Below are 27,024 nucleotides of genomic sequence, written 5' to 3'. Positions count from 1 at the left end.
GAAAAAAAAATGACACCTCAGATCAGAGCCACTGTACTATCCAATGTTAGTACAGCAATCTCCCCTGCTGTGTGCTATTGTGTTCTGACAGGGGATCCCCCCCCACCAGAACACTTTGATCAGCACTCTTAGACATTGGCTGAGAGCGCTGATTGGGAGTCTGTCGGCAGACCTTTTTTGGTTTCCGGCTTCTGTTGGACCGGCTGCTATACACATAGGCCAAATGTCGTCCGTTTTCTATTGAACCAGCTGATGCCGGATGACATTCGGGCTGTGTGTACTAGGCTTTATAGTCCAGTCCCAGACTACAAACAGGGAGGTGACCAAGCTTTGTTTTCCTAACTGCAGTATGTAGAAGTCAGATTACCAGCCTGTCTATGCAGTCTAGTAGGGCTGTGTAAATGTCAGCACTGAATGGAGAGAAATGAACATCCTTTAACAAGTAAAAGCTTCCATATATGTATTTCTATTGTAACTTTAGCTGTTTGTCCAGTGTATAGCATTGGCCATTAGTGCAGATACTTTTGCTCTTCATAATAATACTGTGTGAGCATAACAAGATGCAATAAGTTTTCTTGTCTACCCTGACCAGAGGTCAGTATTTTAATCATTGACAAGTTTGCTTGTGTTCTGTTGTTTGATACCTTTTTTGAGAAGGCAGAATGCATGTTTAGAATCCTTCGTTGAGACTTGACATTTTGAGAAGCCTTGTCGGGAAGTAAGTTAGATATGGTGAAATGGCTCTTGCTAACTATATCTCCCGTGGAAGAATGTTTTTGTTCTCCCTCATGATTCCACTTAAGGCTCAACGACTGCTAAGTTCAATTGTTAAAAGAAGCGAGATTGTTTAGCATTTAGATCTTACCAGACAAGTGGGATTTGTTTCTTCCATTCCAGTTATCAAAAAGTTTAACCCTTTGCCCCCATATTTCTAATTGTAAACCTTTTAGTACCAGAGAAAATACTTCTTTTTTACAGGGTTGTGGAGATAAAGGTTTTATGACGAGTGAAATGTCTGCTGGAAATGTTGCTTTTGTGTATAACAGACATTTTCTGTTACATTTCAGGGACCAGCTGAAGCACTAAGGGGATCCAGATTATGCAAGACAGCATTTCTCGAGGATGTTTATCATGCTAGCGTCCCCAGAAGTGTACGTGAAGGGCAGCCTCTACTAAATGGTATGGTTAACTGTATAACCATGTAAATTATACATATAAGCTCATTGATTTATCCGTGTATTTGCAAATACATTCACTTTATATATGTTTTCTATTCTTTGATGAAACTCTTCAGCTCTTTTATAATGCATTTTATTTGTAATTAGTAACAGTGGATTTATCCTGCAGTTTTCTCTTGGCAATGTTTTAACTATGGATAACAATTCTATACACTTCTTTTGAATATGATTGACCTCCAGATCATTAATAATTGTTGTGGTTACATTCTGGACCTGATTTTAATTTAGTTTATATTTCCTGAAATGTTCCTAAAGGAACCTGTCATCAGGTCATCTGAAGAGATAAACCAGTGGTAAGGACAAATTAGGTTTTGGGTTCCTCGTGTATAGTCCCTTAGCTTCTACAAAGTTTTGTACACTTTGTATTTGCGTAGGTATACTATGAAGCCAAAATATGCATGGTCAATATGACAGTTCTAAGATGTAGATATTGTGGTAGTGATGAAATAATAAAATGAATGTCTTGTAAATGAGTGAGACGATGATATAATTGTGTACTAAAGTTTTATATTTGATGGAAAAAGATAAACCCAATGAATTACAGATTTGTTTTTTAAGGCCTTTCTTGTGCCCATGAACAAAAGGGCAAGTGGATGCAACTATAGCCCAGAAAGAATAAATGTCAATGTGCTACAATGTCTTTAGGTAAATTGGAAGGTATAGAGGCATTAGGGACTTTAATGGTACTGCCATAGAATGATCATATTTTATTACAAATTGTATAAAATCATTGTTGCGCTAATAGAACATCAATTCTAAAAAATATATTAAGGAAAAGGAGAGGTATAACTCCTTCAATACGATATGTTTTATTCAACAATAGAGCATAGTACTCCAATAGGACATGGGGTTTGTGATGAAAGTCATCCAATATTTCTCAACATGTTTCGCGGAGTTACCGCCTCAGGATTATTAGAAGGAGTTACTCCTGCTTTATTGCTGAGTTAAACTTCCAGTATTGAAGGAGTTACAGTATACCTCTGTAGTTGTCATGTCTATGGCGGTACCATTAAAGTCCTTAATGCCTCTATACCTCACCAGAAAGAATTAAGTATAAATCAGGATGTATGCATGGCACCTCTGTGCCCCAAGTTAAATTTAACCATTATAGACCCATTCTTGATTTCACAAACTACCCTCTTACGTAGCTATTCTGTAAGGAATCAAAACTGTGCCCAAGCTGGAAGCCACGTAAAGGCCTGTGTCAATGGCATCATTTTGAGATGCTTCTAAAATCATTCATTTTTTTGTTTACTGGTTTAATTAACCTATTTCAAACAGATTTTGCATTCCCAAAAACTTCTATGAGAATGCAAAACTGGCTTGAAGCAAACAAAAGCTTATCAACACAGGCTCTTAAACCTTAAAGCTGGATACAATTTTCTTTAGATTCTTTTCCTTTCGTTTTACCAAAACCATATAATATGAGGTCAAATCCAAACACTTTCAATTTGTTTGCAATCAGGCAGACCCTTGCACTACTTAGTTGAAGTTAAATCTAAAGGAAATCGAACAACAAAAGTTGTATAGTGTGTATCCAGCTTAACTTTGGACACAATTACAGTGAAAGATGCTGTGGGCCTGCCCACAACAAATTTCTTTATCAGTTTAGGCCAATATGTATTCTCCTACATATTTTTGGTAAAAAAAATCGCAATAAGCATATTGATTGGTTTGCGCAAAAGTTATAGCGTTTACAAAATAAGGGATAGATTTATGGCATTTTTATTATTATTATTATTATTACATTTATACAGTGATCAGTTCTATAAAAATGTACTGATTACTGTATAAATGACACTGGCAGGGAAGGGATTAACACTTGGGGGCATTCAAGGGGTTAAGTGTGTCCTAGGGAGGTGTTTCTAACTGTGGGGGGATGGGACTGACAGGGAGTACAGAGAGATCGCTGTTCCTGATCACTAGGAACAGACGATCACGCTGTAGTCCCCTGACAGAACGGGTAATGTGTTTGTTTACATTGACATATCCCCATTCTTGCTCTCTGTGGAGCAATCGCGGGTGGCCAGGGGACATTGTAGCTGTTGGCCACGCGAATCTGTACCGGCGTCGCGGGCGCGCCCACTGTATCTATTGCACAAAGCGACAGCGATGTACAGCTACGGCGATTCCCGCAATAGCGCTGACCTGTTAAACTGTCTCTTTAGAGCATTTGTAATTAGTTTTCTTTTTCTGCAGTAGAGCAACTATGATAATTAAAAAGGTTTTCCACAACAAAATAAGATGCCTTTTTATCCTACCTTCCTTTGTAGTCACTAGGCAGGATCTAGGGAAGGTCCTTTTTATTATGCACAGCTTATTTTAAAGTGCTAGTTTACCTTTTCAGAAAAAGATGAAAAGGTGAACTAACACCCTACACCCTCCCCACCTCCCTGCTTTACTTACCTCCGTGGGTGACAAGCTGTCATTGCCCACATAGCAGGTGCATCACCCACTGAGGTAAGTACATTTTATTTTTCATTTTTCTGAAAAGGGGAATTTACACTTTAAGGCAGACCTTTTTAATAAACACAAATGCATGATAACATTGTCAGGTAAGACAATGTGATACTGAATTTTTATCCCTCAGATTGGTTTGCCCATCTGCGTACATGTTTTTGTGTAGAATACTGTACAATGCTATACATATGCCAGAGTACTGTTTTTGATCATTACTGAATAACTGTAGTCATGTTAGTATATAATGACAGCACACCTCCATTTACCATTGCAGCCAATTATCTTCTCGCTTTTAGATGAAGGCAGGTTTTGGGAAGGGAATCACTTCATACTGGAAGCTGCTGCATGAGTTCAATGTAAAATAAATTAAAAGAATAGAAAAGATTTTCAGTTTACGTTATTAACTTAACATTAAGATTTACATATTTGCAAGTCTTCAATAGCCACGCACTTCAGATTTCCTTCAGTAATTTTGTCTTTTCATTTCACTCAGGAAAACAACATTTGGTCGGATGTGAAAATATACAGCCTTATTTTCATAATGAGGTTTTTACACACTCTAATGAACAAAGCACAGTAAAATAAAATAAGCAAGAAATATGCAAGAAGTGCATATGCATTCTAATTTCAAGAAGGTTTAACTGTTTAATAAAAAATAACAAAAAAAAACAAAAAAAAACAAGGAAAAAACAGTTTAATAATGCGCTAAGCCATTCCAACCACTGAACATTCTCTTAGTTCTTTTCTTGTCCAGGTTCTATGCCTTTATTTTATATCATGGAACATAAATCACAGTAACCTATAATACCCAATCACTTCCATGTGTTCACATTAAAGCGGAACCATATTCATCTTGGATCCAGCAATGCAATGTCCCGGAGCTTCCCGCCTCCCTTGACATCTTCAGGCGGCCAGCCTCCCGGTCTCTATCACTGGCCGCTTTGATCGGCTGGGTGGAGGTGATGTCACTACCGTGCATGCATGGGAGTGCAGTCTGATTCAGCTTTGCTGAATTTCTACAGTGAGCTGAGCGTGCACACTGTACAGGGGTGGACAGGCAGGTAAATAACTTTAATGTAGAAGAAATCATATGCATTCAAAATTCTGCCTGTTCCCCTTTTTCTTTTTTTTTTTTTTTAGCTAACGTTCCATGTTAATGAAAAGTGATTGGTATTGGTTACGAAAAGCTGCACATTATGCCTTGCCTCATTACTTTAACTTTAACAATATATTAGTTATTTTACTATATTTCTACATGTATAGAAACAGCACAACTGAGAATAAGCCAAGCCATAGATTATGCAATTTTCCCACGGGTGGAAGGAAAAAAAATTGCTCAATCCCCCCATCAACAATAATGTAATGTAGTTAATAATGTACTTTGTACTTATGTTTTGAAGATAACTGTACTTTTATTACAGTTATCTGTTGAAAGTTATCTGCTGTCTGCCACGTAGAGGAAGGGGCAGCAGTTATTTAGCTGTGATGACAACTTTGTCTAGGTTTGAAGTTGGACATTACTCTATTTAAAGTGTTTCTTTTTAAGACAGCACACCCAAACATTGCACTACTTAGAATGCCGATTAATTCCATGTTTGATTAGTTCATTTGTAACTAACAGGAGTTTTTTGTGCTGTGAAGGTTTACTTATGCTTTGCATTATGCAAACACATCTTACACTTATTTTGTGTGTGAGATTGTTGCTGCTTAGTTAATTTAGATGTAGTCAAGCTGATAAAATGGTTCAGTTTCCAGTGCTTTGAAGTAGATTATAAGGACCAATCTCTCTTCCTTGCGTTTCCTATCTTGCATATAAATCTTGCTAGATGGATTGAGAAGGTGCCAGAGGAATGGATTCTTGAAACAAAAAGCTATAGACTTGATTTACCTTGACTGTGTATGGCTATAGCTCACAGTAATGATATTTTCACATAGCATTTTGCATTTTTCAACTGTAATTGAAACTTAAATGCAGGAGGAAATGATGAACGGAGATGTTTTCTGAATTAAGGTACTCTGTTCCTCTACTGCTTTAATCGCTTAATGCATAAATTTATAAAAGGTGATGTGTTTAGGAAAAGAACTGAATGCAAAATAAGGCCTGATCTGTCAGGTTTTTAGGGAATTAAAGATAGCTAATTCCAGCCTAATGCAATAGTCTGTCCTAATTTAGATTGCACTTCGTCCACATTAGTAGACAGAGCACATTTCTTTTTTTGTCAATTTCCAATTCTTTTTAATTAGTCAACAGTATGCAAGTGCACTTCTTTGTAATAAGGACTGTTAATGGTTTAGCAGGATATTTGATTCACAATTACATGTTTAAGGCCTGCTTTACTGAAACTATAATTAGTCTTAAAGTAACCCTTTACTTGCAATAAATTAAGATAGTAATTGTATAGTATCTGCAGCATTACCATAATCTCCTTTAATGCATTATTTCGGCCCTGAAAAACACAAGGTATAGGAGGGAGGAGGCATGCCGGTGCATCCTCAGTGTCCTATCACCAAGCCCCAGCACTATGACATTGGAATGGAGGTAAGAAGAATAAACTGCTGAATCTAACATCTAGGGAAGAGCCTGTAACTGATGTTGATTTTCAAGATTCAATTAAAGTTGCCCTGTCAGTTATTTTAAGCATTGAAAATAAAAATCCAAATTAATAGCATGCACATTAGTGTGTCTGCTGTTTTTTGTTAGCCAGAAATCCGTCCTCTATGGTTTAATTCCACTTTGCATTAGTGACATGACTTTTAAATTAGGCATCACCTACCTGCTTGCACCCTGTCCAGTAAGAGTTTCCTTAAAGGGGTTTATAATGGTCTTGCACATATTTATTTATTATAAACAGCACTGACAATTCAGTTTTAAGTTCGGTAATTTAATAAATATTGTGTATTTTTCTTTTCAGCCAACAGGTGAATCTTTAGGTTCACATGTATTGATTCAGGTTATCCTCCCCTACAACTCCATTGAGGAGATTAAAGATAGACATTGTTCCTGAAAGGAGGCTATTACAATTGTAATGTATATAAAAAATCAATGTGGAAAAGTATACATTTAAAATAAAATATAATTTACTAAAAACCAAAATGGTTATCATTAGTCAAGTTTGTCAGTTGATTTTAGGGTTTAGCCTAGAATTCAGGGAATTCACGTCTATGGTAGCATGTATGTAGTAGTATGTTAAACTAGGTAGTATGTTAAACTAAATTAGAGAGCTGCCATATAGAATTTATTAGTAAATAACTGTAGTAGTGGATACCTTGTGGAAACACAGCTTTAAAATACTTACAATGTCTGACCGGTTTACTTTAAGTCAATACATCCTGATGTCTTCATGTGCTACTACTAGTGGTATTTAAGCTCACAGTAAAGGGGTTTGGCAAGGTTCAGGATTTAATGCAGTAACTCCCTGTTGCTGGGGATTCCAGGGGGCTTTTTTTTTTAGAAAGGACAGTGATCTTCCACAGGTTAAAGGAGAAATGAAGGCAGGAGGAGTGTGAGTTTCTGGAAAATATTGTAAAAAAACCTATAGAGGTAGGTGGTGAAGAATTTCTTTCGCACTACTGCCTGGCTATATACCTGAGACACGTAATAGCTACAGGCACCCTGACTTGTTTACCACTAGACTTTTGAGAATGTACTTCATTAGAGTCCATGCACACAGGCTTAAAAATTACTGCTGTGTTTTGTGTTAGGACTTAAAGGCATATCTTAAGCTCAGCAGTTAGAGGCAGAAAAAAAGCCCTTCTGGTTTGCGTTTTTAATTGGAGTTTTCTGGCAGGAAAAACACTAAACACTGCTAAATGCACCTAAACATATGTACAAAAATGCTCTATATGAGCGTTTTTTTCTGCCAAGGGAACTGGCAGGTTTTTTTAAAGCCCATTGTGCATAGAGCCTAAAAGTGGCACTCCTGTCTTGCCGCTCTAGGGCTGTCCTGCATGAGGAAAAAGCAGATAGACAAGATAATATAATGCAAATGCTTATGGGTACGTACACACAAAAGCTTAAAAGAGCCCCAGAGTTTCTTGTCAGAAGGACTTTCGATGCTTAGCCACAGAGCAGTCAACAATACAGGAGCTGTTGATAGCGTTGGGTAATTCCTTTATTGGTGGTGTTTATATTTCTTTCTATTATAGTGCCACTATATAATATTATAATCATCATAATAAAATTAATGTTTTTATAAATATATTTGCATTATTTTTCTGCATGGTCAGTATTGCAGTCTTGCAATCTAGGATAAAAATGTGGCATATTCATTTGAACCAGTCTTTCCTCATAAAAAAAATAAAAAGTACTTTGCCAAAGTGCAAAACCAGTGTCAACTCTCCTGAGAACAGCCTTTACTGTAAAAGAAAGCCTAGTAGTGCAAACACTCAGTTAATTTGCAGCAGCTACAAGTCAGTTCTAATTCCAGCTTGCTTCCCTGAATTGTCAGTAATCTTCATTGTTGCTTGGAAGCAGGGTTGAGCAGAAGATAACCAACTAATTAAATCATTTTAAAATAGAATTGCCACCAGCAACTGAATTTAAATAAAGAAAGAGCAGTTCAAGTTTCGTTCAGGCAAAACATACTTTATAGAGGCATTATACAGTATTTCTTTGCAAAGTGACATTCGCTTTAGAAAAAAGTTTCTGCTAACGGTTTTCATGGAAATTGCAGTGAATTATAAAGTGTACCTGTACTGGCATAAACCAGCAATCTGTTACTCATGCATAATAACAGGTGTCTTATGCTAATGCAGCTTTCTTCTAGCAGAGATACCCAAAACTACATTTGATTAATAATTGTCAGTCAAGGAGGTTGTTATTTGACCCCATCCCAATATTTCAACTCTCTCTATTGGCCGGTGACGTTTTTATCAACCTGTGCACCTGCACAGCATCCTTGTTTGCCCCTCCCCACCCCTCTCCTTCAGTAATGTGGGCGGCACAGTGGTGTAATGGTAGCACTCTCGCCTAGCAGTAAGAAGGGTCACTGGTTCGAATCCCAACCACGACACTACCTGCTTGGAGTTTGCATGTTCTCCCTGTGCCTGCGTGGGTTTCCTCCGGGTACTCCGGTTTCCTCCCACACTCCAAAGACATGCTGGTAGGTTAATTGGATCCTGTCTAAATTGTCCCTAGTATGTATGAATGTGAGTTAGGGACCTTAGATTGTAAGCTCCTTGAGGGTAGGGACTGATGTGAATGTACAATGTATATGTAAAGTGCTGAGTAAATTGACGGCGCTATATAAGTACCTGAAATAAATAAATAAATAATGTGGTCATGTTAACTTAGTGAGCAAGAGAAACTGAGGGATAAGAGAAATACTGAAATACTAGTCACTACCGGTGTGGAAAGGTATATTTGCTTTGTAAGAATAAATGACCTCTAATGTTGGTTGATCCACATGTGTGGATGCTGCTACGATACGTAAAACTGTTAGTTTGGTTTTTACATTTTAGGATTGGATGCCTCGATGTGCACAATTTTAAAGGCTGCCTTGACTGAAAAAAGTTTGAGAAACACTGGGCTAGTGGGGCTGCCCATCAAATTGTTGTTAATGGGGGAGAGGAGAGAACAAACACCATCTTCCTAGATACATTTGAGATTTCCATGTTTAAAAGAGAAGTCTGGAATTTCAAAATAACAAACAATCGTACTCACCTAGGTGGATGTAGCATTGGTCTCCAAAAACGTAGTGATCAAAGACTGCTGATTGGTCAGTTCTCAATCTTCAGCGAGCAGAGAGCCTGTGTCTGTCCATCTCCGGCTCTCTCCTCTGCCCCTCCAGTGCTCACTGGAGCACCAGCGTTTGGAGGGGGCTGGAGCGGCTGGCTCAGGCTCCAAGTGGCGTGCTGAAAGGCTAAGTCAGCTGCCACTCAGGCACCTGGGTAGATTACAACTTTAAAGTCGGAATCCCTCCAGAGTTTGGACTGGCTGGGTGACATCAGTGGAGAGCAGACTTAAGCTCACTGTTGGCTAAAACTGGGTCACAGGAATGTAACCCACAGGGGAAGCTCCTTTAACCTCTACTTCTCCTTTTAAGTCTCCCAGGGTAATCCTGAATAGCATGCAGGCATTGAGAGAATGATATTGCATGTAATTACCGATTATGAAGTTATATATCAATACAGTTTTGGTTGAAAGTATTGCAAAGATGCCTCTCATTTCCCTTTTGAGTCTACAGGACAGGAAGCAAAGGGACATCTCTCTAATGAGACACAGATGAGACGTAGACACACGCAAAAAAATAACAGCAGTTTAAACCCTCCCCTTTTCTATCGAAAATGAGAAAAAGTAGTTTGGTCTTTTTATAGACTTTAAAGATCTAGATATTTTGTTTAAAATCAAATGAATTGTGTCATAACCGTACTACTGATTGTTTTGTGTTAACTCTACAGAGAAAATTCTTGGCTTGAAAATCAATTACTTTGGGTATTTTTTTATGATCACCACCACAGGTTCACCTTTTTTGTTTTGCAGGGCAGTGCTGAGAAAGTAACCAGGTTTATAAATCATATTTATCATCTCCTTTGTTATGCTATAACAGGCTTTTCAAGTGACCATTTTGCCCACAAGGAAATAATTACATTTTGCTTATCGTCCTAGTGGGACTGTAGATGCTTCTTTGGAATTGCTTTCAGAGCATAGATGCCGAATTTCAAAGTGGCTTTGTCTGTGATTTACTTGTGATAAAATATGAACATTGCCTACTGATACTCAAAGATGTAGACATTGGGGGTCAAGCTTGAAAATAAATAATATGTCTTCAGCAGTATAACATGAAGATAAAGATCAACTGTTCATACTTACCTCTCCAGTGGGTATTAACTCAACTTGTTCCGTGGCTAAAGAGTTATGGCCTCCATGAGAATCCTTACATCACAAACTTTGGAGGCCTTCATCTTGCTTCCTGTATGTAGCAGCTGGTGGGAGAAACCACAGTGAACAGCGGGGGGACCAGTCACCTGATACACCTTAAAAGTATTGGATGCTGAGGTGTTCAGCAAAGTGACAATACAAGTCAGCACTCTCCAGGGTGGTAAGAACAGTCTACATTTGCAGGTGCCCTTAGAAATATTTTCTAAGCGAAAGAATTAATTTAAGGATAAGTGCACTCTGTATTTGACAGTCCCCGGGGGGTGCATAGAGCACCTTTGTGTCCTCGCAAAGTGCTTTCTGTTACTGTAGGTTGGATCTAATGTGGCTCATGCCTGATTAGCGCTAAGATTTTTTAAAAGAGTCATAGTTCTGAGACTAGTTGGAAAATATGCAAAAAAAAAATAAAAGTTACAAAGCAAGTGATTAGCTGCAGTACATGCTAGTGTACTATCCATCACTGAACTTTTTTTCACATGCAGTACATTTAATTATCCCATCATTATAGAAGACTATCGTTGCCAAAAAATATTTTCTGCTTATTCATCTGAATACAAATGGCACAAGACAGTCGCAGTTTCTTGGCACTTACTTTGCCGTCATGAAAAAAATGAAGGGCAAAGTATTCCCTTGAACTTCCTGCTGCAGGAGATGTATGGTTTCTGTGTGTACAGATTCTTGTGAGAGCAAGTTCTGTTTCCCACTGCTGCTGGGCTAATTGGTTAGTAGCCTTTCCTTACAGAAAGCTTTATTCAATCATAATTTGCATTCCCTCCAATGTAGGGACAGAACAGTAACAAATTTATTTCTCGTATGATGGGCGAATTTCATGTTCTGTTGGTACCTAAATGGCTTAGCTTAAAATTCCAATTAGGAAAGAAGAAATCTCTTTTAAAGATTTAAAGATCCTATATACATATTTACTCTCTTCTCTTGTTCTTTTAGTGGCCGCAAGTTACATATATATATATATATATATATATATATATATATATATATATATATATATACAGTATATATATATGCACAGTACTGTGCAAATGTTGTAGGCAGGTGTGAAGAAATGATGTATATGATGAAAAAGAAGAATGATGATATAAAAGAAGAATACTTTCAGAAATCTATATTTTAATTGCTTAAAAATAAATGCAGTTTACAGTTTACAAAATGCAAAGTGAGCGAATAGAGGGAAAATCAAAATCAAATCAATATTTGGGGTGACTACTCTTTGACTTCAAACCAGCATCAATTCTTACACTTGCACACTTTGTACACTTGCACAAAGTCAGGGATTTTGTGGGATTACAGTCAGGTGTATGATTGTAAACTAGAGACAATCAGCGCAAACTAAAGAATATAAAGTGGATGCAAGCTGAACACTAATAGGGATTCACCAAACCTATGTAACAAACTCAAAAACAATATTAGTGCAGCGCAAATGTTAAAAACAGTCCTTAGGACACAGAGATAAACATTTCCTTTTGGTAAAGGGAAGGCTGATCCTTTTCCATAAGGCACCGATATTCAGATCAATGGTGTCCTCAATGCTGAGAAATACAGGCAGATACTTATCCATCATGCCATACCATCAGGAAAGCGTACCATTGGCCTCAAATGTATTCTACAGCAGGACAATGACCCCAAACATTCAGCCAATGTAATTAAAAACTATCTTCAGTATAAAGATGAACAAGGATAGGAAGTGAACCTGGAAGTGATGATTTGGCCCCCACAGAGCCCTAATCTCAACATCATCAAGACTGTCTGGGATTACATCAAAAGACAGAAGGATTTGAGGCAGCCTACATCCACAGAAGATCTGTGGTTAGTTCTCCAAGATGTTTGGAACAACCTACCTGCCGAGTTTTTTCAAAAACTGTGTGCAATCGTACCTTGAAGAATTGATGTTGTTTTGAAGGCAAAGGGTGGTCACACCAAATATTGATTTGATTTGGATTTCTCTTATGTTTATTTACTTTCAGGTTTTTTTTTATTAATAAAAATAATCTATTAACACTTCTATTTCTTAAAGAATTCTAAATTAAATACATTTTTCACACCTGCCTAAAACTTTTACACAGATATAAAGTTTATATATTTGTATGTATATAATATATTTAGTATAGATATGTATGTAGCTATCCTATCTTACTATAAAGTGAGACTTCCATTTTCTAAGCCTGGAATTATTTTTCAATTAATTTGTTGAAGGTGTAGAGCTTCACATTTTGAACAGATAATAATTATTCACTGTGACAGACCTAGCCGGGAGAGAGACTTTTGGAGGGGACTGTATGCTAGCCTCTTGCCGATCGATCGTGGGCCCTGGCATTTGGGGGAACGGTGCTCTTTGTGAGCTGTATGCCTGGGGACCCTTGAGGCGGTATTACTGTGGATTCGGGTCCTGGTCCCCAGGACACACAGACTCTGGGGACCCTGGATTTGCCATATTGGAATAGTGACTGATTCATACCGTTGGGGCTCCTACTGTTAAATGCTAATGTCATCAATTCCAGCTACCTGTCTGTTGTCTGCTAAAATGTGTATTGTAAATAAGTCTCTAGTATGGGATCTAAAAGTCATTAGATCCCCATTGTGGTTTGTGTTTAATTAACTCTGCTATTGTGATAATGTTGATTGGGGTTCTAAGCTACAAGACGGCCAGTCTGGCCTAAAGGTCATGTCTGAGTCATCTAGGCTGTCTAAAGGGATTAGTTAATTAGCCCATGTTAATTAGGTTAATTAGGTTACAGGTGTATTGTTAGAGTAATATGAGCGGGAGGTATGCACCTCCACTGTTAGTGTATAAAAGAGCCTGTATTTTTGAATAAATGAGATTCCTGGTTACACTTACATAAAGCCTGCCTGGTGTTTGTTCTGAGCTATCATAACTGGGTTAGAACGGCACATAGCTGTAGTTCTAATCCCGGAACATTGGATGACCGAACAATCAGATGTTGCGATCTGCAATCTGATACTATAGCTGCAGAGGAGTGTCGGGAGAGTGGAACCGAGCGAGCAAGGGGCTCGTTACATTCACATTTTTTCTTTATTTTTATTTTGGCACAGCTTTTTGTTGCTGCATTTGACAGTGTTATAGAAAGAAACATTATTTAGTTCAGGTCGTATTATCTTGTTTAATCTTCTTCAGTCTTCCTTCTTGAATTATCTCAGTGTTAATGTTATGGCACACGCCTATGTTATAAGTTGAAATATGCTACCTGACTAGACATGGGTATCTGTTGATTGGCAAATTGTGTTTTAGTTCTATGTAATTCTTCCAACTATTCCAAAAATTGCCTGTATTGTACATGATTCTGATCGTATAGGTCAATTTCCTGCAGCAACAGAAATCTGAAGCATTTGATTATGACATTGTTCAGCATATAGGACGATTAGAGATGTTCCAGTATGCCTCTTAAAGGGGAAAGCTTTATAAAAACTCGATGGGTCTATCCAGTTATGGTCAGCGTACACGTGTACGTGTCACTTTTTTTTTTTTTTTTTGAGTAAAAATGTTATAAAATTTGCTTTCAGACTCATCTTGTCATCAAAAGTAAGACAAAGCAGATACAATTCTACGTTTTTTTTCTCTGATTAGTAAAAAAAAATAAAAAAGGTGGGAGGAAAAAATTATTTCTTTACTAATATCAGACAAAAGATCCTCCTGTGCATGTCCGCTGTTAGTTACACCCATCTCATGAAGGGGTTAATCTGACTTCTTATGAAAACCATTGAAAGGACAGAAGATTGTCTCATGGGGCACAGTTAGTCATTTCCTGTATCTGTGTCCTGTGGCTGTAATATTTCATGACTATTAAAACAGATGCAATTTTGCAAAGTATGTTAAAAGTACAAAATTGGATGTTCTAAAATTAGATGCTTTTTTTATGCTTGTTGGCTCATTTGTGCGGCCAAAGGAGATTATTAGCAATTGTGATCTATGCACTTTTCTAATACTTCCCTGTAAGTTCTGTTGTGTAAGCCACCAAAATCTGTTTATTCAGCTGATGTGTATTACTTTACACAGGTTCTTTTATATTTCAAGATGGTACAGCCTACAAAAGTGGGCAGATGTGTCTACTAAATGCTACTAAATAAGAACTGCTCAATAACTGCCCACACTGGCTAAGGTTGGTCTTGTGAAGTTGAAATGTTGCATCTCATCCATTTTATATCTTAAATCATTTTAACGCAATTTCATAGCTTCATTCACCTCTGCACCTGTTTTGAGCATTTTTAACAAAGTTTTATATGTTCCACATTTTTATCTGCATGGGGGGGTCCTTGTTTCGCAGCCTTCCTGGCTCCACATGACCTAGTTACAAAAGCTTGCCAGTCCTGCATCACCTTACCCATGCAAGTGCTGCCAATACTCTTAATACTTTAATGGTAAGCCCATCTGTAGCCTTTAAAGAGGAACTTCACCCTTATTACAGAAATTACAACCAATGCACCTTTAGAAAGGTATATTAATGCAATCTACAAACAGATACTTAGACAATTGCAGGATTTTTAGGTGACATCAATCCCAACAACAAAAATTCATATATTGGAGTTTACCAATTCTTAGGTATGGTTGCTGCATTGGTTTTTAGGCTTTTTTCCCCCTTTTTTCACCTAGTGATCCTGCCATTAACACATTTCCTGTCCTAGGGGAGTCTGCATTCAGGATAAAATAGTTAGACAGACATCTGAACAGCAGCATTGTCAGTTTGGGGAGAGGGTCGTGTTAAGCCTCGTAAACACGATCCGATTGTTGGCCAACCGAGTGCAGACTTTTGTCAAAAGGGCGTGTGCCTGGATTTTGGCTTGCATACTAACGGCACACAATTGTCAGCCAACAAACATGAAAGTAGTGATGTACTAGACATACTACGAGACTACAAAGAGGAAGTTAATTTCTCAAGTGCCACCCTTTGGGCTCCTTCTGCTAATTTCATGTTAGTAGAAGTTTGGTGAGTGTTGATTCACGCTTTTCAGTTCGTGCCTTTGAGTTCATTTCTGAATGGCCGTTCGCCAACCAGCCATGTTGCAGATTTGGAGGAGAGAACGTGCTATTATTGGGCTTGGAGTTATTGCTTTGACCCAAGTCCAGCCCAGGAGGAGGAGGAGTTCCTGGACCAAAAATTGGTTGCTTAATCGTGACCAATTATATCACATGCCATTGCTGCAGGAGCTCCAGGAGAATAATCTGGAAGATTTTCGGAATTATCTCTGGATGACGGACCCCTGCTTTCACCAACTCTTGGCATTGGTGACCCCCTATATTAAGAAGCAGGACACATGCATGAGGCTTGCCATCACTCCAGAGCAAAGGCTCATAGCCACCTTGCGGTACTTGGCGACGCGGAGAAGTCTCCAGCACCTCAAGTTTAGCACTGGGACTCCCCCCCCCAGGCTCTGGGATTCATTATTCCAGAGACCTGCTCAGCCATTATTCAAGTACTGCAGAAGGACTATATTAGGGTAAGAAGTTTTTACCTTTAAGATCACATTCTATGTATTAATGTTTGCTAATGTATTGTATTCATTTGTTGATTATATAATTATCAATATTGTAATATGCTGCGAATGTCCTCTTTGTCCTCATGCATGCGGTAAGCTTTTCCTGCTCCTTTTTTGGCCTACATGCATGTTTTTCTTCACTAACCTCCCCAGCATGCTATCCTGGGCCCATACACACCTAGCCTAGTAACTTAACAATGTTTTTTGTCAGCTACATTTTGGGGCTTACCCTAAACAACCCTTAAAATGTGTACAAATGTTATTGTTGTCCTCAAATTCAGGCAGAGTGCAAGAGACCATTTTTTGGGGCCAAAACTCATTTGGAACCCCCACCCCCCAAAAAAAAATTTAATTCAACAGATACAAATACTCTATCTGCTGACTTTGCAAAACCCATACACACTATCCCTCTTTTGTGTTCATATTTCTGGATAAATTCACCAAACCATGTAGTGCAAGGGCCTGTCTGATTACCTACAAATTGTAACGTAGAAAGTTTTTTTGTCTCCTATTATATTGATAGGTAATTTCAGAATGTCAAAATGTGCTGCAATTTGAACAGTGTGTATCCAGATTTTTAGATTATGACACTTCTTACCAGTCCACTGGGCTGCCAATAGTGTAAGTAAGGAGGGGCTGGCTAAAGTATCACAGATTATGTATGCAAACAGCTCTCATGGAAGTGGAGAGGGTTACCTGTCCAAAACATCTACCCATTACCACCCCCCCACCCTAAAATGTTGCTAATGGGCCACCAGAGGGGGAGATGAATCAGATAAGTTGATCTTACACTTTTGTCTTTAAATACTCATTTAATACTCAATGTTATGTGCAATAATTAGTAATTTATTTTTTTAATCCACAGTTTCCTTCCAACCCAGGGCAATGGCAGGTCGTTGCAGCCCAGTTCCACCATCAATGGGATTTTCCCAACTGTGGTGGTGTTATTGATGGCAAGCATGTCTGGATTGTCCCACCACCCAACTCTGGCTCATATTATTTTAATTATAAGGGCTTTTGCAGCATAGTCATGCTAGCTGTAGTGTCTGCCAACTATGAGTTTTTGTATCTGGATGTTGAGAAGAACGGCTGCAACTCTGATGAAGGAGTGATTATGCAGACAGAGTTCTACAAGCAGCTCCAGAATCGCACCTTAAACTTGCCACCTGCTCAGGAGAATGTTGAGGGCCTCAATTTTGTTTTTGTTGCAGATGAGGTCTTTGCTCTGGGGGAACATCTGATGAAGCTGTTTCCTATAAGGAACCTCACCCCAGAGCAGAGAATATTCAATTACAGGCTCTCGTGCCAGAAGCATGGTCGAAAATGCCTTTTGCATCCTATCGAGTCGTTTCAGGCTGTTTTTGACTCCAATCAACCTGGCACTCTAAAAGATCAACCATGTGGTCCTGTGCTGTTGTATTTTACATATTTGCTTATAGAGGAACGCTACTAGCTTCCTTGCCTTACTGCCAAGTGACATGGACCTGCAGTGGCAGGCCCAGCTGAAGAGGCTGCAGCTTGACCACCTGTGGCTGATGCCTATTGAAAATGCCCGTGCTATTGCCCTCACAAATTGCCAGAGATTTTCGGCAGAAATACCTTGATTATTTTGTGGGTAGCGGGGCAGTGGCTTGGCAGCAAATTGTAGCTGATTATGCCTAATATAATTTTGAGATCATAAAGTCATATTTCATTTGAACTACTGTTGTCTGTGTTTCTTATCTGTCTAATATGTTCACAAATGGGCTTTATTTAGGCATACCAATTAAATTTCCCTTATGATCCCATGCCGCAAATGTGTGTAGTTATACACATCTTTTTTCTAAACCCACAAAACACACAGTGTGTCAACGTGCTATCTCCTATCATGGGGTATCAATGGATGTGTTTCGGGGGTGCAACCCCTTCCTCTGAGCTTCTTTAGTTATGAGGAAGGGGTTGCACCCCCAAAACATGTCCATTGATACCCATTGATGGTAGATAGCACATGTTGACACACTGTGTGTTTCTGGGGCTTTTTGCAAACTAGAGGTGTGGAAACACACATTTTAGGCATGGGATCATGAGGAAAATAAGAATGTTAAGGCACAATTTGGGGGCACCTTCAAATATTCGGTTTTATAGGGCAGTGTTTCCCAACTCTCCTCCTCAAGATGCAAACCCAGGTCATGTTTTGTATACTTATAGAATTTGGCACAGGTGATGTTGTCATGTTCACTGTTAGTAATTTGCACAGTCATTTTTAAACTGAGGAAAATACAGAAAACATGACCTGGTGGTGCACCTAGAAGAGTGTAGTGGAGAAAGAGTAAGTTCTGTCCCTAAACTTTCACATTTCAAAGTCCGAAAAACATGGTAAATATTAAAAGGGCAAACAGGAGCCAACAAGTGGAACAAAAAACTTTAGAACAGGCAAGAGGAAATTAAAATTTGGCAAGCATGTCCACAAAATCTCTGATGGCAGCCTCCTTGATTTGCTCCAGATCCTTCAAACAATGCAACATATCTGCACTCATTCTGCCAATAGTGCATCATGGAAGATCATGACCTAGTAAGAAGAGTAAAAAGTATTAAGGGAACAATGGTCAAGTGGCTGAGGCCCTACATACTGAGTTATGGTCAAGTTACTAGTCAAATTCAGGAAATACTTACCCAGTCTATTGTTGCTAGCAACCTGCTTGCCCTTCAGACACCTACACTACTAGGAATGTACACACTGCAACTACTCTGTAATCTTGTCCATGGTGCCTGGCTCTCCAAAACTCGGGTACCTAGCAACACTGCCAGCTCTTTCCAACTCTTCCATCTCCATGCTAATGTTAATGCACTACATACTCTGCTAATGTGTGGAGTGGGTGTTTTGTTTGGAAATCTAAACATCCAAATGATTGGAACAAGAATTAAAAATGCTGGGATCAGAATGATAGTTTTTTCTATTTGTCCACATTCAATTTGCGTCAGTGAGGAGATCAAAATTGTGTGTGATTGATGACCAAACCCTAAAAAAGATTCTAATTATGTCCCATTTTCATACACAGGAAAGTGTCAGTCTGGAGGAGCCAGTGGTCAGCAGCCAGACGGAATCCCAGATCCCTCCCCTATGCTCTCCTGCTAAAAGGGCCAGGAAGGGCAGGAATCTTGACAAGGCCACAGCTGCCTTCCTCAGCCAGGCCACTACTGCCATCCCGACAAACCCAGATGAGGCTGAGGGATTTGCCGTGGTGACGGCCAATAAATTAAGGGAGATGGACGGTGAGCAAAGGAGCAGGTGTGAGGAACTCATCCTGCAGCTCCTCAACAAGGGGGTGAGGGGCCAAATTTCACAAAACACACACCTGTGTGATTTTGTGGCCCCACATTCACCACCTCCACAGCCACCCCACCCACCACAGCAGCATGGCCGGCAGTGGCAATACCAGCCACAAGACCCCCAACAAGACTGCTGGACTGGGGATTTTCACCCCTTCACCAATTACTAATTTCCTTTTTTTGTTGTTTTGGAATAATTATTTTATTTGTTATATTTTCTATATTTTTGTATGCATAGAATGTACTTTTTGGTTAGGTTCTTTGTATTTGGATGACAGATAGCATCTCTAATTTAATATGATTTATTTTTTTGATGCACAATAAAAAAATTGTGTAGAATAATACTTGGCTATGTGTTTTACTTCAAATGACAGTTTAAGAGTAGGCAGCTACATATTACATATGTATTAGGATAATTGTGTTGTGGTAACTTGCCCAAAAAATAAAACAACAAGCATTATAATATTATTCTTGATATAGCTAGAAAAATGCCTTTGAAAATACGTTTGCCATAACTCCATCAGTATCACCAGCAAAGCAGCTTCATTATCCCATTAAAAGAGAATGTGCGCTGCATTTCGACATTTCATAATTTGCTGCGTCACGAATGATAATTCTCCATTACGAATGCTAGCTTACAAGACCGACCGCTTCCGGCTCGCTCCTTGCTTCCGATCATGCGTGTTTGTACTGACAATATGGAAATCAGACAACAGACCATTGTACGCCAAAAATTTACTAGCCTGCCATCCAACATTTTTTGGCCGAAAGTTGGACAACAATTGTCTGAAGGAGTGTACTAACGGTCGGATTTTAGGCCAACAGTCTGTCATCACACAATCCCCTGCCAACAATCGGATAGTATCTACGAGGCTTAAGACTAGCAAAATTAGATGGACAAATTGAAACTAAATTCCAGGTAACGCTTTATAGGCAGTTAGAGTGAACCGTATTTTTTCGGCATAATTATTTTATATAACTGAATAAAAGCTGACTGTTGTAAGTACCCGTGTCAGTGTTAAATGATTTGGCTCAACCCTCTGCTACTTTGCTAGAACAGCTTGGTCTGTTAAAGAAAGTTGACAAATAAACTTACTGGCCGGGATCATCAGGTAAAAATAAAATTAAATCTTAAAAAAAAAAAAAAAAAAGAAAACAAATGCAGCCACCACATCTAAGAATCGGTATACTGCACTTTAACACATTTTTGTTCTTGGGTTTATTACAACTTTGCATACCTTATTTTTCTTTTTCCTCCCCATTCCTCTCATGATGCCCATTTTCACTAAGGGCATATAAATCCACCCCCTTACTTCATAGAACTCTGCCTGAAACTCTGGGTCTGACTCCTGGAACATGTGACAGGTAATTCCCAGCATGCATCTGTAAGGCCCTAGTTACATGACCAGTGCCTCACTCAACCAGGAAGTGAAGAAACAGTAATTGCAATAATCATAAGTAAAAGCAAAATATGTTAAACTAATGAATGCAAACTGATTTCATATCAGTATACAGAGCGCTATGCTGAGTGAGTTTTAGTAAAGGGTGAACATGTCCTGCTGAAAGTCCTATAATTAAAGCCAAGGGAGTTGGGTTTGTGCATGTATGGAGGGCCATGGGGAGGATTGTGAAGCAAAGTTTTGCAGCAAGTCTTGCCAAGGAAAGGTGTTAACTGATCATCTGCTGCTTTGGCCCATCAGGAGGGTCTCACATGAAACACTAATGGGTTTCAGTACTGAAGTGAACAGATCTCTCTACCCTTCATTTTTGGTGAGACAGCTCCCTGTCTAGAACTAATCTAAGATAGCACATGTGCTGCTCCATATACAAGCCAGCTATTGTCAAATTAATTCTAAAACAATGTTTCTTGGCAGGTAGCCTAAACAGCCTTAGACTGTAATTAAAGTAATATAATGCCTATACTATTCTTAGGCCGTTGAGTCATGTTTGATCCATATTTGTAATATGGTTGTTCATATTTACACCTTTAAACCTACTATGTAATCACAGTGTTTTGAATCATCCATCCTGCCAGCAATGAATCTCAGAAAGTAATATGTAGAAAACAATCATATTATTTGCACCACTACTTTTCATTCTTCTGTCTTTTAGGCGATAAAGTCTGAACCTTAGACAGTTAAAAAAAACTAATTTTTATAGTCAATTAATTTATTTAAAAAACTATCAAGAGAGGGATAAAAGGCACTCTAAACCAATGTCAGCTTTAACTCTTTTATGTCACAGTAACACTAATGTGTGACAGAAAAAGGCTGGGATTCAAGGCCCACACCCCACACATGTATCCCAGCACAAAAGGCCGAGCTGCCAAAAATGGCTTTCAGTCCCAAGAATACATCAATAGCCGGTGGGACTGGCTTCTGATAATGTGACCACTCTGACAGCCAATCACAGTGGTCTCACGATTACTGATTCTTTCTGCACCCTTGGGTGTTAAGAACTTTTGAAGAGGACGCCATGGTGAGCAGGAAGGGGTTAATGCTTGCTGCATCACTGGCTACAGGTGGGGAGAGCAGAGGGATGACCTCATCAATGTGTTTCCTCATCTTCATTTCCCAGTCACAGGCTGGGGTAGCTCTTGGGCCGGGTTGTGCTGCCTAACTGTTGTGAAGACAGAAGAAAGGCCAAGAACCTGACTGTCCTGTCTGGCAGGACTGCTTGGATAAAAGACTGAACAGATTTGCAAATCCTTTGGCTGGAAAAAAGAGTTAACAAACATGTTTTAACTGTATATTTGGCTTTGCTTGGAGTTCAGCTTTAATTCGTGCATTTATGCATTTTGTATGCTGTGTTCAAAACTGACCTTATTTTTTGTGAAACAGCTTCCATGTCTTTACGAACTGTAATTATGCTGGAACTGCAAAGTTTATAAAGTTTGTTTTGAATAAACTTCTGAACTTTTGTAAACTCAGATCTCAGATGCTTATTTTTACTTCCAGAAATTGTATATCTGCACAGAGTACTGAAAATTCCGTATCATTGAAATGGTAATTTCAGCCAGGTCTTTCCTGACGCTTAGAGCACTCCTGCTTATTTCTAGTGTTCTCATTTATTCAACAATCTGTCAGTGTGTTATTTGCATACAGGCTGTCAGGTGAATTTTTGTTTGCATGTATAATCAATAGACACTGCAAATCTAACGTCAAAAAATGTTACGAAAAAGACACAAACAAAAACTAAACTACTAGAGCTAAAATTAGATCTCGTTATAGTGTACTGTTTAGTCTCAGTGGCAAGAGCTACCTGTTCATTGATTGTTTATAATGCATTCATTAAAATAAAACACGCATTCTGTCTTTAGACATATGTATAAGCAAGATATACAAACAAAAATAAATAAATGGAAGTACAAGGGACATTTCTGTTTGAAAATGATCAGTAGTTTGTGTATAGACAGCAGTACTGCAAACTCATCGTTAACTGTGTTGTGGCTGTCAAATTCATCTAAGTATACGGAACTGTGCTGTGAGTAATATGTGTGATGAAAGTTAATTTGTAAATGGAAATTCTCCTGGGTCTGTATGCAGCAAAGTTATAAAGAGATAGTCATATTCTCTGCTGCTGATGTACTCAGTGTAAGCTTGGAACAGCTGGTAAGATAGGGCTCAAGGTGTCCCTATAGTAATCAGGCTAGCTGTGCACATTGACAGCTTTCATAAAACCTCTGGTGAAACGTAGCTTATACTGTAATCACCATTGTGTTTTCTCACCCTTTCACAGACTAGCTAATCCAAGCTGAGCATATGATAAATAAATCCATAAATATATGCTACCTTCATTAACAAAAACCATCAAACTAATCAAGAAATCTAAAAATATATGCAACTGAGTTTACCTAAAAATGTGGGCTATTTTTGGTAAAACTCCAGTTTGGCCCTACCAATTCCTGGCCCCAGAGCATCTTTACTGGTCCTTTAATGTAAAGAGCAGTCTCACAATCAAATAGCAAGGCTTATAATGAAAGAGGTGACGGGAAAAAATGAGATTCAGGAAATTTTGGCTGCCTTTATATCTGGATCTATTGATTATTTTCATCTTTAGTTTTCTCTTAAGTTAACATCATTCTGCATTTTTTTCACCATATGCTCAGTTTGACCTGCCCAGAATAACTAGTCAGCATTTCAAAATAATTTTTATGTGAACCCCCCTACTTCATATAGCAAAAGTCTACTGGTTGTTTATTGTAAGTGGGTATAAAGCAGAGGGATATTTATCTTCTTCCCCACTGGATCTAGAATGGATGACTGTTCCTCTTCTTTGCAGATCCTATGGCTGCTCCCTAGCTAATTTTATCACCTAAATGCAAGACCATCAATCCCGTATTCCAAGAACGTTGAGGGCACACTCACAATTTGGAGCTGGAGGAGATCGAAGAAGAGCACTGGCTTTCTGATGGCACTTCCAATATCCAATCTTGTGCTACCAGAGATCCTCTTTTTTTAATTTTACTTGCATATGATTTGGTATTCATAATGAATACAGATTTGTCATATTCAGTTCACTAACCTTTCCTTTGCTATGTGAACAGCCTCTACTACTTTAGTAAATCAACCCTGCATATACAGTTAACTCATTCTTTGCGAGAATGAACCTAGCTCATTTGCTTTACTATGGTTAGTGTGGACTGTTACATGTATTCAGTGTTAAAATGTTCAGGGTCAAACAGCCAAATTATTGCCTAATAATTAGTTACAGGACTGGTGTACATACTGTATCTGTTAAAGTGATTGTAAAGGTGATTTCTTTTTTTAATAATGGTTTTGCACAGAGTGGCCAAAAACCTTCTCTTCTTGGGTCCCCTGTCAATGTAAACAATACAGAGCTCTGTCCTGTCAGCGGGGATGTGTCCTGCAAAACACACCAAGCACTGTTAGGCACATGTTTAACCCTTTGATCGCCCCTGATGTTAACCTCTTCCCAGTCAGTGTCATTAGTACAGTGACAGTGCATATTTTTTTATCACCGATCACTGTATTAGTGTCACTGGTTCCCACAAAGTGTCAGTTAGTGTCAGACTGCCTGCTTTGCTATCACAGTCCCGCTATAAGTCACTGATCGCCGCCATTACTAGTAAAAAAGTAAATAAACAAAAATTCCAGTATATATATCATAGTTTGTAGATGCTAAAATGTTCACATAAAGCAACCTATATATGCTTATTGGGAGTTTTTTTTACCAAAAATATGTAGCTGAATACATGTTGGCCTAAATTTATAAGGATTTTTTTTTATTTTTAACATTTTTTACTGGATATGTTTTATAGCAGAAAGTAAAAAATATTGTTTTTTCTTTTCAAAATTTTCAGTCTTTTTTTTATTTATAGCGCAAAAGTGGTGATCAGATACCACCAAAAAGCTCTATTTTTGGGGAAAAAATGATATAAATTTCATTTGTGTACAGCGTTGCATGACCGCGCAATTGTCAGTTAAAGTAACGCAGTGCTAAATAGCAAAAAATGGCCTGGTCATGTAGGAGGTTAAATTTTTCAGAGGGCAAGTTCTTAACCATTTTGTTTTATTTCTCCATACAAGTCAATGTGAATGCATCACAAGCTCGTGGTAAGTGCATCACAAACTTACACCAAATCATCTCAAACACCTCTGTTTGCTATATTTAGATTTCCTAATAATCACACCATATACAGATAAAGATGACTCAGGCTGCTGATCTGTATACTTCTAACTGTAGAGCCAAAATGTGACTGGTTAGTTCAACTAGTTTTATTAACAACCATGTAATCTGTATTTAAAGTGAAACTCTGGCAAAAAATATTTTTTAATTTTCTTTCTAGGACAGGACATGAAGGAAATCTTTGCAAACAGAATGACAAATATTTGGCTAAAGTTATACTTTAGCAAAACTAATTGTGTAAGAATCCAGTGATACATTTTGATGTTGCCCAATCAATATTTTTTGTTTTTATTTTAGCAAATTTAATGATAGGTTACTAAAAAATGGCAGGATTGCGGGGTGTAAGGCTAGCTTTCTTTTTTCTTTTATTTTCATCCTTTTGGGTAATATAGGCCGCTGGGAAATATATGGGAACAGTACAATACCGCTTAGTATTTTAGTGTACTTCCCAGCACAAGACAGGCACAGAATTTTGAAATATAGGCAGCTGCTGTATGTCTCTGCCTTAAGAAAGGTTAGATCCATTTTTATGCTCATTTGCCTCCGATGGCACACTTAGGTATCTGTGTATGTTTAGCTGCTCTAAAAGCCAAATCATAGCCTCCATTTAGGTAGTTATTAGGCCCAGAACTGCTGTGTTGTGTATATGAACAAAGCCCTCTTTGGTTTAAAATCGTGTTGAAGTTTGCATTTTATAGCAGCAGAAAGTGTTATTTCAACGGTTTTATTTTGTTTCTCTGCAGCTGACTATGCTATAAAAGCTATTTACAAGGTAAACAGGTCAGAAGAGGAACAAGTCTCAAATCAGTTTTAATACTGAGAGAAAGGCTTCAGGTGGATCAAAATATGCCTCTTCTTTTATCATAAATGCCTTTGTCATGCATATTTATTTGCTCAATGTATACATTTGCAGTTTTGCTTTAAAACAAATCCCTTTTCAGGTCCTACACATGTATTGCAAAGCTTTATCAAACTTTTTATCAGAATTTAGCCTCTGCTGTGGCAATGATGCAAACCCAGATGGCATAAGGGTCAAAACTGAAGATTGTTCTGTGAGGATAAGGACTTGATATAGTCATTCAGTGAAGCAAACCACCCATATGGCTGTTTCTTTCACTGGTGGTTCATGTGTCTTGCACAGGCAAGAAGAGGAGACATCTATATTAGGATTTCAGGCAGTTCTGTCATTAGATAGGTTCCAATGCATTGGTAATGTAACGAGCCCCTGCTCGCTCGGTTCCACTCTCCCGACACTCCTCTGCTGCTATAGAATCAGATTGCAGATCGCAACATCTGATGGTTCGGTCATCCGATGCTCCGGGATGACCGAACCAGGATTTCAGAGTTGTCAACTGGTATTTCCTGATAGTCCCAGGCAAAGGGAGCCTCACCCTGCTGCTGAGTGGAGTCTAGCAGCTGTCTGTAGGCCATCTCAAGCTTCCATTCCTGAACGGCCAGAAACTCCAAATCTTCCTGTGCCCAGTGCACTTCCGAGACATTCAGTCTTCGCTTTCTGTGCTCCATTATTTCCTCCAAACGCCACTCCAAATCACTCCCAAAGTCCAGGTCCCTGGACAGCCTCCAGTACAACAATCCCAGGCCATCGTAGTCAAAGCCTTCCGTGGGGCTGTCATCCGCTGTCCACAGGCACACTTGGGCTACATACCACTGGAGGGCTCTGTAGCTCTCGTCCAACCGCATTTCTGCCCGGATCAGCCTGCTTAACTCAGCTGTCCACTCCTGGTTTGGCTGTTCCCCCAATAACAGCATTCGCACTTCATACTGCGACCAGTACCTTACATGGATGGAGGGGAGAACTTTTCCCTGGTTTCGCTGCTCACGGGCTAGCGCTTCCTTCCAGAGTTCGCAGCGGATAGAATCAAATCATCCTAGCAGGACCTGCTCTGATACTGGTCCTCTGTGCTGTATCTGCATCTCTCGCAACCTCCTTCTGAATTCCTCTTCCATGGTGGCTGGTATCTG

At 38.8% G+C, this 27,024-nt stretch overlaps 1 protein-coding gene across 2 annotated transcripts in view; it reads left to right on the top strand.

Annotated features, from left to right (window-relative positions):
- The window catches only part of CDH2 (cadherin 2), a 425,329-nt gene that overhangs the window by 54,065 nt on the left and 344,240 nt on the right, over window positions 1-27,024 (top strand). For both annotated transcript variants that reach the window (XM_073631511.1, XM_073631512.1), the window contains exon 2: window positions 1,068-1,179. In XM_073631511.1, coding sequence (XP_073487612.1) covers window positions 1,068-1,179 — 112 coding nt within the window. The remainder of the gene's footprint in view (window positions 1-1,067; window positions 1,180-27,024) is intronic.

This window comes from Aquarana catesbeiana, linkage group LG05 (assembly GCF_042186555.1).
Source record: "Aquarana catesbeiana isolate 2022-GZ linkage group LG05, ASM4218655v1, whole genome shotgun sequence".
Taxonomy (NCBI): Eukaryota; Metazoa; Chordata; class Amphibia; order Anura; family Ranidae; genus Aquarana; species Aquarana catesbeiana.
This window is presented reverse-complemented; position numbering and strand designations above follow the sequence as displayed.